The following is a 13,623-nucleotide window of genomic DNA, read 5'->3' as shown; positions in this document are numbered from 1 at the left end:
AGAAACTGAGAGTTGAGGACATATCTGTTGAAAGGAGACATTTTCTCGCTTAGCATGGCTGAGCTGGGGGTGGAGCTACACAGAGCTATATAGTCTTCCTTAAGACTTAGAGAAGTACCCCCTAAAACAATTTAGTTACCAATAGATTCTTTCCTTTCCTTAATGCTATGTTGTTAAAACATGCTACGATTCCCTCAAGGAGGCTTGCAAAGGAAAAAGGGAATGAGGACTTCTGTGGGTGCCATTGGTCTGAGCTGGAGAGCTTCCTCTGCTTGGGACTGCATATGCATGGTTTCCATAGTAACACTACCATAGCAACATAGAGGTGTCGTTAAGGCCCTGAAGCTTCTGGTGCTTAGGGCTGGGGAGCCATGAACTCACTCACAAGCTCTCCCTGGTGGTTATTTTGATAACCCTAAAACACAAGTCTGACCATGTCCTTTTCCTCATCAGGAAGCTCCTGGGGCTCCCAAATACTTCTAGGACAAAATATTAATGCCTCTATTTGCTTTTAAAGCCATTCACAGTCTGGTTCCAGTCCATCTCTCTATTCTTACTACATTTTACTCATCTTCATGGGCTCCAGGGGTTAGTCAAATCCATCTACTTGATATTATTCACATATGACATTCTAACTCCCATCTTTGTGTTTTTGCAATGACATTTCCCCATTCCTGGAATGTTCTCCTTCCTCCCCTCTACCTCTTAGAATCTCCTAATTCATTTGTTTTTTTTTCCCCCAACAGTTAGTCCAAGTACCATCTCCTATAGAAAACCTTCTGGAAAATCCCAATTGCTCATGAGCTCTCCAGCACTTAACTTTAGATTGACTTTGTGTATATGTGTGTATGTATACATTTATGTGTATAATACACACATACATATATATATATATATATATATATATACGTAGAATGAATGAAGAATAAATGAATGAATGATTAAAGAGTGAATAATGGATGAATGGAATTCCACCACAGAATCACTGAATGTAAGAGAATTAATCTAGGGTTTAATGGGAGATCATCTAATAAAATCTTCTCATTTTGTAGATGAAGAAACTGAGGTTCATAAAAAGGAAGAAATTTTCCCAAAGTCACACAATTCACCAACTCAATTAAATTCAACAGACAGTAACTGCCTATAAGTAAGATATTGTGTTGGGCACTGAAGAAAAAGGATAAAAAGGAACCATTCCCTTTGCTAAACATGTTAACATTTTACTGGGGGTGGAGGAGATAAAACATGTGCACAAGTAAATTAATTTGAAATACATATGAAGTAATTTCAAGAACAAAAGAACTAATGGGAAGGGCATCAGACAAAGGCAAGCAAGGGATTCTATCAGGGAGTGCAAGTAAAGCAGGAGTGCATTCCAGATATAGGTCTGGGGGAGGGAAATGAAATATCATGTACTAAAATCAGCCAGTATAACTAGAATAAAAGGTAATGAAGGTAATATGAAATAAGATGGGTAAGGTGGAAAACTTTATGGTTATGACTGTCAAGCTAAGGATTTTTTATTTTGTTTTTAAGGCAATAGGGAGACATTGAAGATTTTTGAGGAGATTATAGCCAGATCTATGTTTTAAAAATGCAAACTTGGCACTTGAGTAGAAGATGACCTGATGAGGAAAGAGACTGAAACCAGGGAATAACTGGAATAATTTAGCCATGACAGCAGGTGGTTTCTATCTAAGAACTTGGCTCTAATTCCTGTTACACACTGATGCCAGTCTGGCATGACAGGTTTAAGTCTCTGAACAACACGTTGGGACTAGATAGAACTCTAGCCAAGCTGATGCAAATGGTGGAGCTATGGAAACATTGCTTTTACAGGACCCAGTTAACTCTAAGAACAGGGAGAAAGGAATAGTGGAAATTCCTTTTAAATAGACCTATTTTATTACCTTTTTAAAAGCCATGTTAGAAGGAGACCCCTTCAAAATGCCTGCCTCTCCTTAATTAGAAACTACCTTTCTGACACTTCAGGTAGTATTAACAAATTTCTACTCTAACTAGATATTTTTGAACAAGTGGGTGGTGTTGCCATGCACAGTGTTTGATAACACTCCTAGAGACAGTGTTTCATCACAAGGTGACTTTGATGATTCCTATCTCTTTTCTATAGAGGGTCTCAAGGAAGAGGTTCACCAATTTGGCTTTTTTTTTCCTACTGAACCAACCTATTCTTCTCCTGGGCCCATTGTAGGGCAGGATGAAGTGTGCCAACTCTATCCTGCCCAACTGTGTCCAAAGCACACACAAACCTACCTTTGATTTCCTTCCTTCTTCTTTACATTTTTCCTTCCTTCCTTCCTTTCTACCTTCCCTCTTTCCTCCCTTCCTCTCTTCCTTCCCTTTCCTCCCTGTTAACCCTCCCTCTTTCCCTTCTTTCTGTTTCTTCTCATCTCAAAAGGACAGAATTTGAATTCCAAATTTGTAACTTCTGAGAGACAGTCTTATATAATAGACAGACATCTGGTCCTATAGAAAGAAAAACCTAAATTCAAATCCTGCCTCAGATATTTACTAGTGTTATGACAAACAAGCATTTAACCTGTCTAAAAGATTCAGTTCTCTCATCTATCAGATGGGATTGATAATAGCACCTATCCCACAGAAATGAGATGGAATATGGATTACAAACCTTTGTTCAGATCACCTCTCCAGACATCAGATGATGGAAAGATTCTTGGTTTTAAGTCTTAGCTTTGCCATTTATTAGGTAGCTGAGCATTAGGTAAGTACCCCTGATGACCTCTAAAGTCTCTTTCCACTAAATCTCTGATCTTGAGTCACTTACTTTTCTGAATCTTTGTTTTTACTTCTGGAAAATAGAGAAATGAATATTTCTATTTGAAATCGTATAGGATTCTTGTGAGGAAAGAACTTTGCAAACCTTACAATACCATATAAATGGAAGTTATTGATTTCTCCATTCTTTTCCCTGTCTATATACCCTGAGAAAGCTAGATTGGGACAATAGATATTAAGTAGCATCTAATGGGACCCACAAATGCTCAAATAACAATTTTGAACATGTCAAATGATGCAGGTGTTTCTGAGGTTGCCACACTAGAGTAAAATAACAATCCCATTTGCACTCTAACATCAACCCTAGCTCCCGTTTGTACATACTGTTTTTCTGTGTTTTTTCTCTTTGATTAAATATTATCCTCCATGTTACCTATTTTTCAAGTGGTATAAGTTCTGGTTTGTCCTTGGCTAAATCTCCTTTGCATTCCTAACAGGTTTTTTTGGTTCCTTGCTGTTTTGATGGCTCCAGTGGCATATTCACAACAAACCCAGCTTTAATAGCATGTGAAAAATGGAATTAGCATGCTATTCATCCACAGGCCCCAATACCCTGGTACCTGCACGGACACTTCCCCAGATACATTTGCAGTTATCCAATTTCCAATCCGTGATGGTCCTCATAACTCAAGTCAACTTGAATTTATTTTTCAGACACTGTATTTAATAAAATGTTCACTAAAACACAGCTAGAGTACAGTTATTTTTTAAAGTATTTTTTATTTCCATCACAAAATATTCTTCTAAAATATAGTTATTTAGAATACTCAATTGCTGACATTGAGGAGGAGGTATCATTTTCTTGAAATAAGATTTTTTTTCTTTTAAAAGGTATTACCCATTTTTTTTACTATATACTGATATTAGGTGATGTTCTAGTCAAGAATTTTCAAAGAATTTTTTTCCTTTGATAATTAGATAAGCCCTGTTCTCCTTCTAGGCTCTAGGGAAGGTACAGATGATAACGCTGCTAGTAACAATGCCGCACATTTATGTAATAGAGTTGACAAAGTGCTTCACTCAGAAAATCATTGCAAAATAAACAGTGAAACTATTACTATATCCCCATTTGGCAGATGAAAAAACTAGTTCACAGAGTAATAAGGTGACTTGTCCACAACCCATGAATAATGAGTGGCTGAAACAAGATTTGATTCCAGGTGACTTTTTAGTCCAAGTTGCTATTCTTTTCTATTATATCCTGCTACCTCTCTAACCATCTCAGCACTATTCTTTTCCAGACCTTGGCTGTACTGTCTACAGGTCTCTGGGGGAGAGACAGTGACCACTGACCACTAAACCTGGAAGCTTTCCTCTCTAACCCAGACTTATCTTGGAGGAAAAACAGGGTAGCCCTCAGTAAAACTAGTGACTAGTTCCCATGAACCCTGGGGACCATGGGAGTAAAATAGATGAATTAAAATCTATTAAGTGCCAAGTTTTAAATGGAAATATTTTGTGATGAAAATGAGAAATTAGCAAGAAAAAAGAACTGTATTCTCTTTAATGACAGATGATCATTATAATTGCTTCATTGAAAAGAAGTCATTCATTCATCCCTCAAGCATTTGCTGTTCCAAGCACTGTACTCTGGGGAGACAAAAGTCAAAACAAACCAATCCCTGCATTCAGAGAACTTTCATTTCATTGAGAGAAAACAAATGAGCCCAGTTAAATACAACTGAAATATTGGGGGCGAGGTGAGGGCTAGAAAGGCATTCACAGGTGGAATTGCAAGATGGATTTCTGTTGAAGGTGGCACTGGAAGCAAGGGATTCTAAGCAGAGGGGAAATTCCAGGTATAGAGTCAGCCTGTGCAAAGACACAGAGACTTTATATTTTGAGCTTTCTTTTTTGCTGTAGCAGCAGAGATAGAATACTGATTTTGGAGAGCAGTGGAGTAAGCCATTTGGGTGGAACTTAGAGTATATTAAAGGGGAGTAAGGTCAAATAAATCTGAAAAGGTTTATTGAAAAAAGTACAATTATAAAGGGTTTTAAATACCTATAGGAGGAGTTTGCATTTTATCCTAGAGGCAAAATGGGAATTTCTGGAGTAAGGGACTGACATAGTTGGTCTTGTGCTTTAAAAATATCAATTTTGAAGCTGTGGAGGATGGATTCAAGGAGAGAAAGGACTTGAAGCAAGGGGACTGAAGAGGAGGCATTGCCTGGCCAGGTGAAAGGCCATGAGGGCCTGTCCTCTGGTGATACTTGTCTGAATGGAGAGAAGAGAATAGAAGTAGGGGATGTTATAGAGGAAGAATCAACAAGATTTGGCAATTGATGAGATATGAAGGATGAAGAAGGGTGAAGAGTTGAATATGACTCCGAGGCTGAAAGCCAAGGAGACTGGAAGGATGGTGGTTCCCTCCACAGGAACAGAGAAGTTAGGAAAGGTGACTTTCCCAAGTTCACAGCTAGGAAGTGTCTGAGAGATGGTATTTGAATGCAGATCTTTTTTATTCTAAGTCCAAGATTCTCCCCCAACACCATCAAGCATAATTCATTGTTGCTAAAGATATCAGCAAGATAAATAGTTTTTAAGGAGAGGAGAAAAGGGCCCTTGGGTCCTCCTCTCTCTGCCCCTGATAGAATATATCTGAAATGTTCTTTTACTTTTGAATATTGCATTTTAGAAAATATACTAACATCACAAAGTAAATCTGTTTGGAGTAGAGCAAAAGAATGTAGAGAGAAATGGAAATTGTGCTATAAGCATCTGTTGAATGAACTAGGAATGTGTATCCTGAAGAAGAGAAGGTCTTGGGGTGGTGCAGAATGATAATTCTTTTCAAATATCAGAAAAGAGCCTGTGGAAATACAGTTTAAATTATCTCTATTGCATCATCTCAGATATCACACTTGTCATTGTCACCAACTATTTGTTCTGCAAAGCCTCAGGGAACAGAACTAGAAATGGGTGGAAACTAAAGACAGCTAGATTTGGCTTAGCATGACTAGCAAGGATACAAATCTTCATCACTGTGGTTTGATTATGTCCCTTCTACTTGTTAGCTATGGCTGGTGCCTACTTCAGGCATAATTATTTCTCCCATCTTTCTCTCTACTTTTTTTTTTTTTGCTGCTTTCTCCTGCATTGGAAGACCTCAAGGTAATTTGCATGGTTCTGGCTCACCAGCTACAGAGTCAATCAGAAATGAGAAGATAAACAGGGAGCAGCAAAGAAGGAACACCTCCAACACTCAAGATTCAGCAGGAAATACTGATTGAATCAAGAGCACCCTGCTCAAGGAAGTGGGGTAGGGAGAGCACCTGAGGTCAATTCATTCAGCTTTACTAAAAGTCAGAAATGGGAACTTTGGGTGGAACAGGGCAGTAGACTGTTCTCTTGCCTGAAGAGACCCTTTATTGAAAAGATGAGATATGAGTGAAAGAGTAGAAAGTGACAAATGGCATAGTTGTTCTGACCCTGGTCTTACCTGAAGGAACTGAAAAGTTTCCAAACAGCCTAAAGACTTTTTTGTCCTGGATATTTTATTCCATAAGTATAATCCCTCCACAGGCCAGCTGTGTGAAAGCTGGCACCATCTCTGAGGGAAGACAGCAAACAGCAGGGAACAGCTATAGGCAGTGAGAAGAAACACAACATTGAACAATCCTGAGCCATAGTAGTGATCAATCGCAGGAGGATGGAGGAACTGTGATGTGATGGACCGTAACACCTCCTGAGAATGAATGATCATGACAGTGAGGTAAAAAAAGATGAGGAAAGTTCCCTCTCCTTCTCCTGACCATGCCCTTTCTTCTCCCTGATCTTTCCCTCACTCTCTTTATCCTAAACCTCTTTCTTTTTCTTCCCTTTCCCTGTTTCTTTCCTCTCTCTCCCTTCCCTTCTTCCTTCCACCTCTCCCTCTTTTCCTTCCTTCATTCCCCTTCTCCTTCTATGTGGGTGCCTTTCTCTACCTGTTTTTCTTTCTCTTTGTCTCCCTCAATCCATCTCCTCTCTCCTTCATCCTCCTTCCCTCTTTTTTCTCACTCCCTCTTCTTTTATGTGCCCTCTCCCTCCTGTTCTCGTTCTCTCTCTCTCTCTCTCTCTCTCTCTCTCTCTCTCTCTCTCTCTCTCTCTCTCTCTCTCTCTTCTTTCTCCTCTCCCTCCTCCTCTTTTTTAGCAGCAGTTGGTTCATCTGAAAATAATCTGAAAATTATCATGGGATTTCTATAAACTGGAGAAAGCACTAGAACCAAAGAGGAGGAGGGGCTAACAGTTCTACAAAGGTACCAGGGACAAAGAAACAGGGAGGGATAACACTACCACAGTGGTTAGAGGCTCGTATCTTTGCTATGACAAAAAAAAAAAGATGAAAACAACTACAGCTATTAAAAAATGGAATGAGATGCTTCAGGAAATAATGAATTCCCCTGTTACTAGAGGTCTTCAAAGTGAATGGAAAACCACTTAATGGAATTATTAAAGACATAATTTGTAGTTGGGGGAGGGGTTGGACTAGACCTTAAAGGTCACTTCACTTCCAACTCTGCAATTCTTTGATCCTCTGAATATCTTATCAAAGGCAGAGCTAAGAGCATAGGGTTAGGAAAGGGCAAACTTCCAGACCTAGAGGATAAGGAAGGATTTCCCCCAAAAGGTCTCCCAGGACTTTTGTCCTCTGGTTTCTAGCTGTGAAGGATGGAATAGTAGGTGATCCGTCCCCTACAATTCTTCCTCTGTTTCATTTTCCTTGTTTTTCCAAATATAATTTCCAACTTTTATGAAGAATTTGATCAATTTTTTTTCTGTATTGGGACATAAGAATTCTAGGCACATGGTTTCTGACCACTAAGAACCAGCTTGCTCCTGTACCCAGCCTTATAGTCAGGAGATTGGACTGAGAGGCAGAGAGAAATGCTGGGAGAGGAACCTATTCCTCCACAGTCTTCACCTCAGTAGGAGCAGCTGAAAAATGAGAGTTGCTAATTGTGCCACAGCTTCTGTTGCGCTTTTGAGAAAATGATGTGGTGGATAAGGAAAACTGGCCTTGGGATGAGGAAGACCTGGGTTCTAATCTCCATTTAGGGTGAAGTGACTTCCCTTGGCTGAGAGGCCTCTGAATGATGAGGCTGCCTAAGTGTGAATAGACTTTAGAGAAGAGAGAAATATTCAGAAAGGACAATAGACAAAGAATTTCTTTAAATGGGTAAGAGGCAATGCAATGAAAGGCTAAGGGGAGCCCTAGAACCTAAGACATAGGAAAATCAGCTGCTGGACAAGTTAATACCAATGCCAACACCCCCAGAGAGTGCAGGTTTCCCTGGTGAGATCAATCTCCATCTCTCCTTCCCTCTCTCCTCCAGTCTCTTCACAAGTATACAGTACAGAGGGCTCAGAGGTTTCTCCAACAATCAGGAGTCAGTTTACCCTCCACATATATAGAATAAAGAGTGCCAGGGTATTATTCATAGATTCACTACTCTCCCCAATCTGGGTCAAGGGAGCATCACATAAAGAGATAGAAAGAGGCTGAAAGATATGTTATGTCCATGGTAACTGCCCTTAAGCCTCCTTTCCTTACACCATCATTGTGTGTGTGTGTGTGTGTGTGTGTGTGTTTTTCTGTGTTTTCATGATGTCTATATTGGTCAGAGTTCATAGCTCCTGCTGCTCCAATATTCCCACACACTGTGAACCAGTATGGGAAGCAAGCAATGATGAATCAGAGAAGTCAGAGCTGTTCTAGTATGCTTGGTCTGAATTATACCAATGGAGCACATTTCTTGCTTCTAAGAACAGTATCTGTTTTGTTATATATGTTTTACAATACTAATAATTATGTATGCTACAAAACTTAGGCCAAAAAATCAAAAGAGGATGAGGCAAAAAAGAAATAGAGTCAATAGAAATTCATTTGAATTTACTTAGTAGTACAGCACATTAGAGTGAGCCATGAGTTAGAAAATCATTTTGGGAGCTCTGTGGAGGGTGGATTGGAGAGGGGAGAGGCAGAGAAATCAATTAAGGAGACTGAGACAATAGTTCAAGCAAGAGTTGATGAAGGCCTGAACTAAAGTATCTGCTATGCGAGTAGAGAAGTGAGCATATGAAAGATATGTTTTAAAGAAAGAAATTTCAAGTTCTGGCAACTGATTGGGTATGTGCTGAGAGTAGGAATAAGGAGCTGAGGACAAAACTATGACTTTGAACCTAGAAGACTAGAAGGTGTGCAATAGCCTTTGAAAGAAATAGGGAAGGGGTGTCTGGGTGGCTAGGTGGCATAGTGGATAAAGCACTGGCCCTGGAGTCAGGAGTACCTGGGTTCAAATCCAGTCTCAGACACTTAAAAAATTACCTAGCTGTGTGGCCTTGGGCAAGCCACTTAACCCCATTAAACTTGGCAGTGTGATATTGAGCAAATCAATTCCTCCCTTTCTAAATTCCAGTTTGAACCAGATGACCTCCAGGCTCCCTTTCTAGCTTTCACCATCTGTTCTTCTGTAGGGTATGGCTGTCTCAAACCAGAAACTCTACCCCTCCCTTGAAACAATTCGTCCCCCACTCAGATCCTTCAGTTGGTTTGCAGTTGCCCCAGTTTTTTAGAATGCTTCGGAACTGGGGAATACCCTCCCTACAGCCACCCTTGTAAAGACTCACATCCTGAGCCAGGTACCTCCCTTGATTCTTTGATCCTCACTGCTCATTACAAAGAGAAGTAGAGAGTGAGTCTCCTGCTGACTGGCAGATGTGTAAACATTCCTGGGGCTTCTTCTTGCCCTTTACAATCATTTGCTATATTTAAGCTGTTCGTCACTTCCTAAACTTCTTAACTTCCTTATTTTTCCTGTTGAAGCAGACAAAACACTCAGAAGCTTAGCTATTTTCAAATCATCACTAATTGCATCTCCTGTCTTCTCAAGTAGTATATTTTCTTTCTAGTGTTTATTTTCTTCCAGACACATTTATAAAATTCCATCTTACTCCTACTTGCCCTTTTGGTCTCTTTTAACCATCTGGTTGGTATGTATATCTGGATTTCTTTTTCTTGTGGCCTTAGTATATTGTCATCTTCTTGAGGAAAGAGGAAATATGAGCAGAACACAATATTGGACTTGAAATCAAGAGGAGCAGGGGTGGAGTGGCAGTGCTTACCTGCTCTGCAACCTGATTACCTCATCTGAAGGTTAGGAATAACACTACTCATGCTGCCACTTCACATGGTTTGTGTGAGGGAAAAATCTCCAAGTGCTAGAGAAATATAAACTAGTGCAATTTCTCTACTCTCTCTTCACAGGATTAGGACAAAGGCTCCTTTTGCCTATTGTCCTTTCTCAGAGGAACCAAAGTGTCCTAAATGACTTATTTTCTTAAAAATGACTGAAGTATGAAAACTATGGAAAGAGTTTTAGGACAAAGAATTTTTGGTACAGAACTATCCCCTCAATAGCCCTGATCTACAGTGAGCTTAGAATGAAATTAAATGAACAAGTTTTGTCTGACATTTTCACATGCAAAGGTATAAGCAAGTCATGCTATTTGCTTTTATTCTTATATTAAAAAGCCAGAAAAGTTCTTTACCTGACAGCACAGTGAAGACAGCAGCAAAGGCGTTGAGTTTGAGCCCATCTATGACATTACTGGAGTGGAAGAGTTCCAGACACATGAGACTGAATCCGACGACCAAGAGAAGGATGTATAGCACTTCTGAAACCACAGACAACCAAAGCACACCTGCAACATATAAAGACAGAAGAACAAGTCTTTTCAGTGACCTCTTCTTCTGCAACTGGAATGCTAGGAGCAAATCTTGGTTACCCAAGACTTAATCCCTCCCCATCTTCCCTAAACCTCCCCACCATCACTCCTTGTAAGATTTCAAATTTGCATTGAACCTCACATAAAAAATCCCTCTAAACCAAAAACCAAACTTCTGAGGCAGATGGGAAGTGCTGATGGAGAGATTTATGGAATAAGGAGAAATAGCATAATACTTCTTTTCTCTTGTCCAAGGTAAGATCAGGTCTATCTCAAAAAGATAAAGGCTAGTCCTCATCACCCCAAATCCCTTCAATCAGAAAGGGACAAACCTTAGACTGTTTATAAACCATCCTTCTAACAAGAAAGGGCTAGTCTCAAAGTCACCTAGAAGTACCCCCACCCCTAGACGAAGAGGGACCAGGCTTTGGCAATTCAAAACTAACCATCAGCCAAATAAGGAAAAAATAGCCCCCAAAGGAGGGAGGGATCAGCCTTAGGTTGTTACTTGGAATTTCCTATAGCAATACCCCGCCTTCTGACCCCGCTCCTACCCAGCAAACAAGAAAGGGGTCCAACAGGTAGGCATTAGACTCAGATCACTCAAACAAGAACTCCAAAGGAAGAGAGTTAGATTACTCAGAGCCAATCCTCCCAAATAAAGAAGAACCAGCTACCAAGTCATCTTGAACTGGTTCTCTTCACTGGGAGGTCTTGGTCCTAAGACACCCAGAACCAATCAATCTCTGAAAAATGAAGTGCCAATACCAAGTCACAAATCACCTACTATTTCTGAGTTGGAAGATACCTGAGTGGCTAAGCTATACCTTCAAATACTTTAAAACAGTGATTACATCATCTCTTTTTATCTTCTCTACTCGAAGCTGTGTCTCTAATTACTTTAGCTGATCCTTCTATGACACGGAATCAAGGTCCTTTAACATTTTATTGCCTTCTTTTGTAAACTCTCTAGCTTATCAATGTACTTCCTAAAATGTGGCTCCTGAATAAAATCAATACTGCAAATGTGGTCTGATGAGGGCAGAGGACAGGAGGCTGATTACACTGTGCCCCTCAAAGCAGTTTAAATCACGTTGACTTTTTTAGCTGCCGTTATCACACTGCTGACCCATATTGAGTTTGCAGTCCACTAAAGCCCTCAGATTTTGTTTCAGGCAAACTATTCACAAGGTCATAAATATCCTTTTTTGTAATAATACTAAAATGTTTTATAATTTCTAATGTAGTAGATGTCAGTAGAAATGACCCACATAAACAAAAACTCTTTGGGAATCCTCAATAATTTTTGTTCCCAAAAGTTTGAGAATAATGGGGTAAGGTCACAGATCATTACTCCTGAGAATTTAGTCTTGAGCTCCAAAAGGCCTCTTTTTTAAAAAAAAATAAATTTATCTTTTTATTTTTAAACTTTACAATTTTATTCCAAATCTCACTTTCCTCTCCCAACAGAGGTCAGTCTGTAAGTCTTTACATTGTTTCCATGCTATATATTGATCTAAATTGAATGTGTTGAGAGAGAAATCATATCCTTAGAAAAATAAGAGCTAGCAAGGTTATATAATAAGATAACAGTTTTTTAAAATTAAAGGTAATAGTCTTTGGTCTTTGTTCAAACTCCACAATTCTTTCTCTAGCTACAGATGGTATTCTCCATTGCAGATATCCCAAAATTGTGCCTGATTGTTGCACTGATGGAATAAGCAAGTCCAATTAGGTTGATCATCACCCCCATGTTGCTATTAGAGTGTACAATGTTCTTCTAGTTCTGCTCATCTCGCTCAGCATCAATTCATGCAGATCCCTCCAGGCTTCTCTGAATTTCCATCCTTCCTGGTTTCTTATAAAATAATAGTGTTCCATAATGTCCATATATCACAATTTGTTCAGCCATTCCCCAATTGATGGACATTCACTCAATTTCCAATTCTTTGCTACCACAAACAGGGCTGCTATGAATATTTTTTGTACAAGTGATGTTTTTACCCTTCTCCGTGATCTCTTCAGGATATAGACCCAGTAATGGTATTGATGGAACAAAGGGTATGCACATTTTTATTGCCCTTTGGGTGTAATTCCAAATTGCTCTCCAGAAAGATTGAATGAGTTCACAGCTCCACCAACAATGTATTAGTGTCCCAGATTTCCCACATCCCTTCTAACATTGATCATTGTCCCAAAAGCTCTCTTTAAGCAAGTGACCTGAGCATTTGAAAGATTGCCCAAATACCTCTGTTCTATTCCTAGCTCAACTGGAGATTCTGCATATCCTTAAGCTCTCTTATACCCCAATTTCTACATCTATAAAGTAGCAATAATTTCTCCCACCCTACCTGCCTCTCAAGAATACTGTAGGAATTACAGAGAATCTGAGACAATTACAAGGAGAAAAAACTGATTCTTTACAAGTACAGAAACATAAACTATGTATGGATGGGAGAAAGGGCAATTTAGCAGTAAGACCACTGGAGTTGGTATCTGAATCCCATCTCCACTCTTTGCTAGCTTTATGTCTTTGAGTTACTCACTTGACCTCCCCTGTAAGATGAAAGGATTAGAGTAGATGAGCTCTAAGCTTCCTTCCCATTCCAAATCCTCTGAGATCATCTAGTTCAACCCTCTCATGTTAACCAAAGCAGAACTTGAGGCGTAAAAGAAAAAAACTTGCAGTGGTAGAATGTATGCTCCTTGAGGGCAGACATTGTTATTGTGTTTTTATTCTCAGTGCCTAGCATACTGCCTGTCAAATAAGCTGAACAGATGGTATAAAAATGCCTGTCAAATTGAATTGAAAGTAACTTTCACAATGTTAGTGGCCAGGTCTCTAGAATTTCAAGGTAGTATCCTTATGACTACACTCATGCTCCTTTGCCATCTTGACATATCATAGGTAGCAATGGCAAAGCCAGACCCCCTTTAGACTCAGGGGCCCAGTCTGCAAGCACTTGAAGGTGCCAACAAAGAAGACAAGCAGGTAGCAGAGACTTTGTCCCTTTGTCCCTTGCCTCTCTGTTTTCTTTTTGCCACACACTTACCTATCTGAAAGAAAAGAAGAATCTTAGTCTTGGAAAAACTGAGTAA

At 39.6% G+C, this 13,623-nt stretch overlaps 1 protein-coding gene across 1 annotated transcript in view; it reads right to left on the bottom strand.

Annotated features, from left to right (window-relative positions):
* The window catches only part of GSG1L (GSG1 like), a 388,597-nt gene that overhangs the window by 143,051 nt on the left and 231,923 nt on the right, over positions 1–13,623 (bottom strand). Inside the window, exon 3 of the mRNA XM_074196007.1 lies at positions 10,348–10,500. Within this exon, the coding sequence (XP_074052108.1) occupies positions 10,348–10,500 (153 nt within the window). The remainder of the gene's footprint in view (positions 1–10,347; positions 10,501–13,623) is intronic.

Source organism: Macrotis lagotis, chromosome 8 (genome assembly GCF_037893015.1).
Source record: "Macrotis lagotis isolate mMagLag1 chromosome 8, bilby.v1.9.chrom.fasta, whole genome shotgun sequence".
In the NCBI taxonomy this organism is placed as follows: Eukaryota; Metazoa; Chordata; class Mammalia; order Peramelemorphia; family Peramelidae; genus Macrotis; species Macrotis lagotis.
Note: the sequence above shows the minus strand (reverse complement) of the source record. Positions and strands in the feature narration are given on the sequence as shown.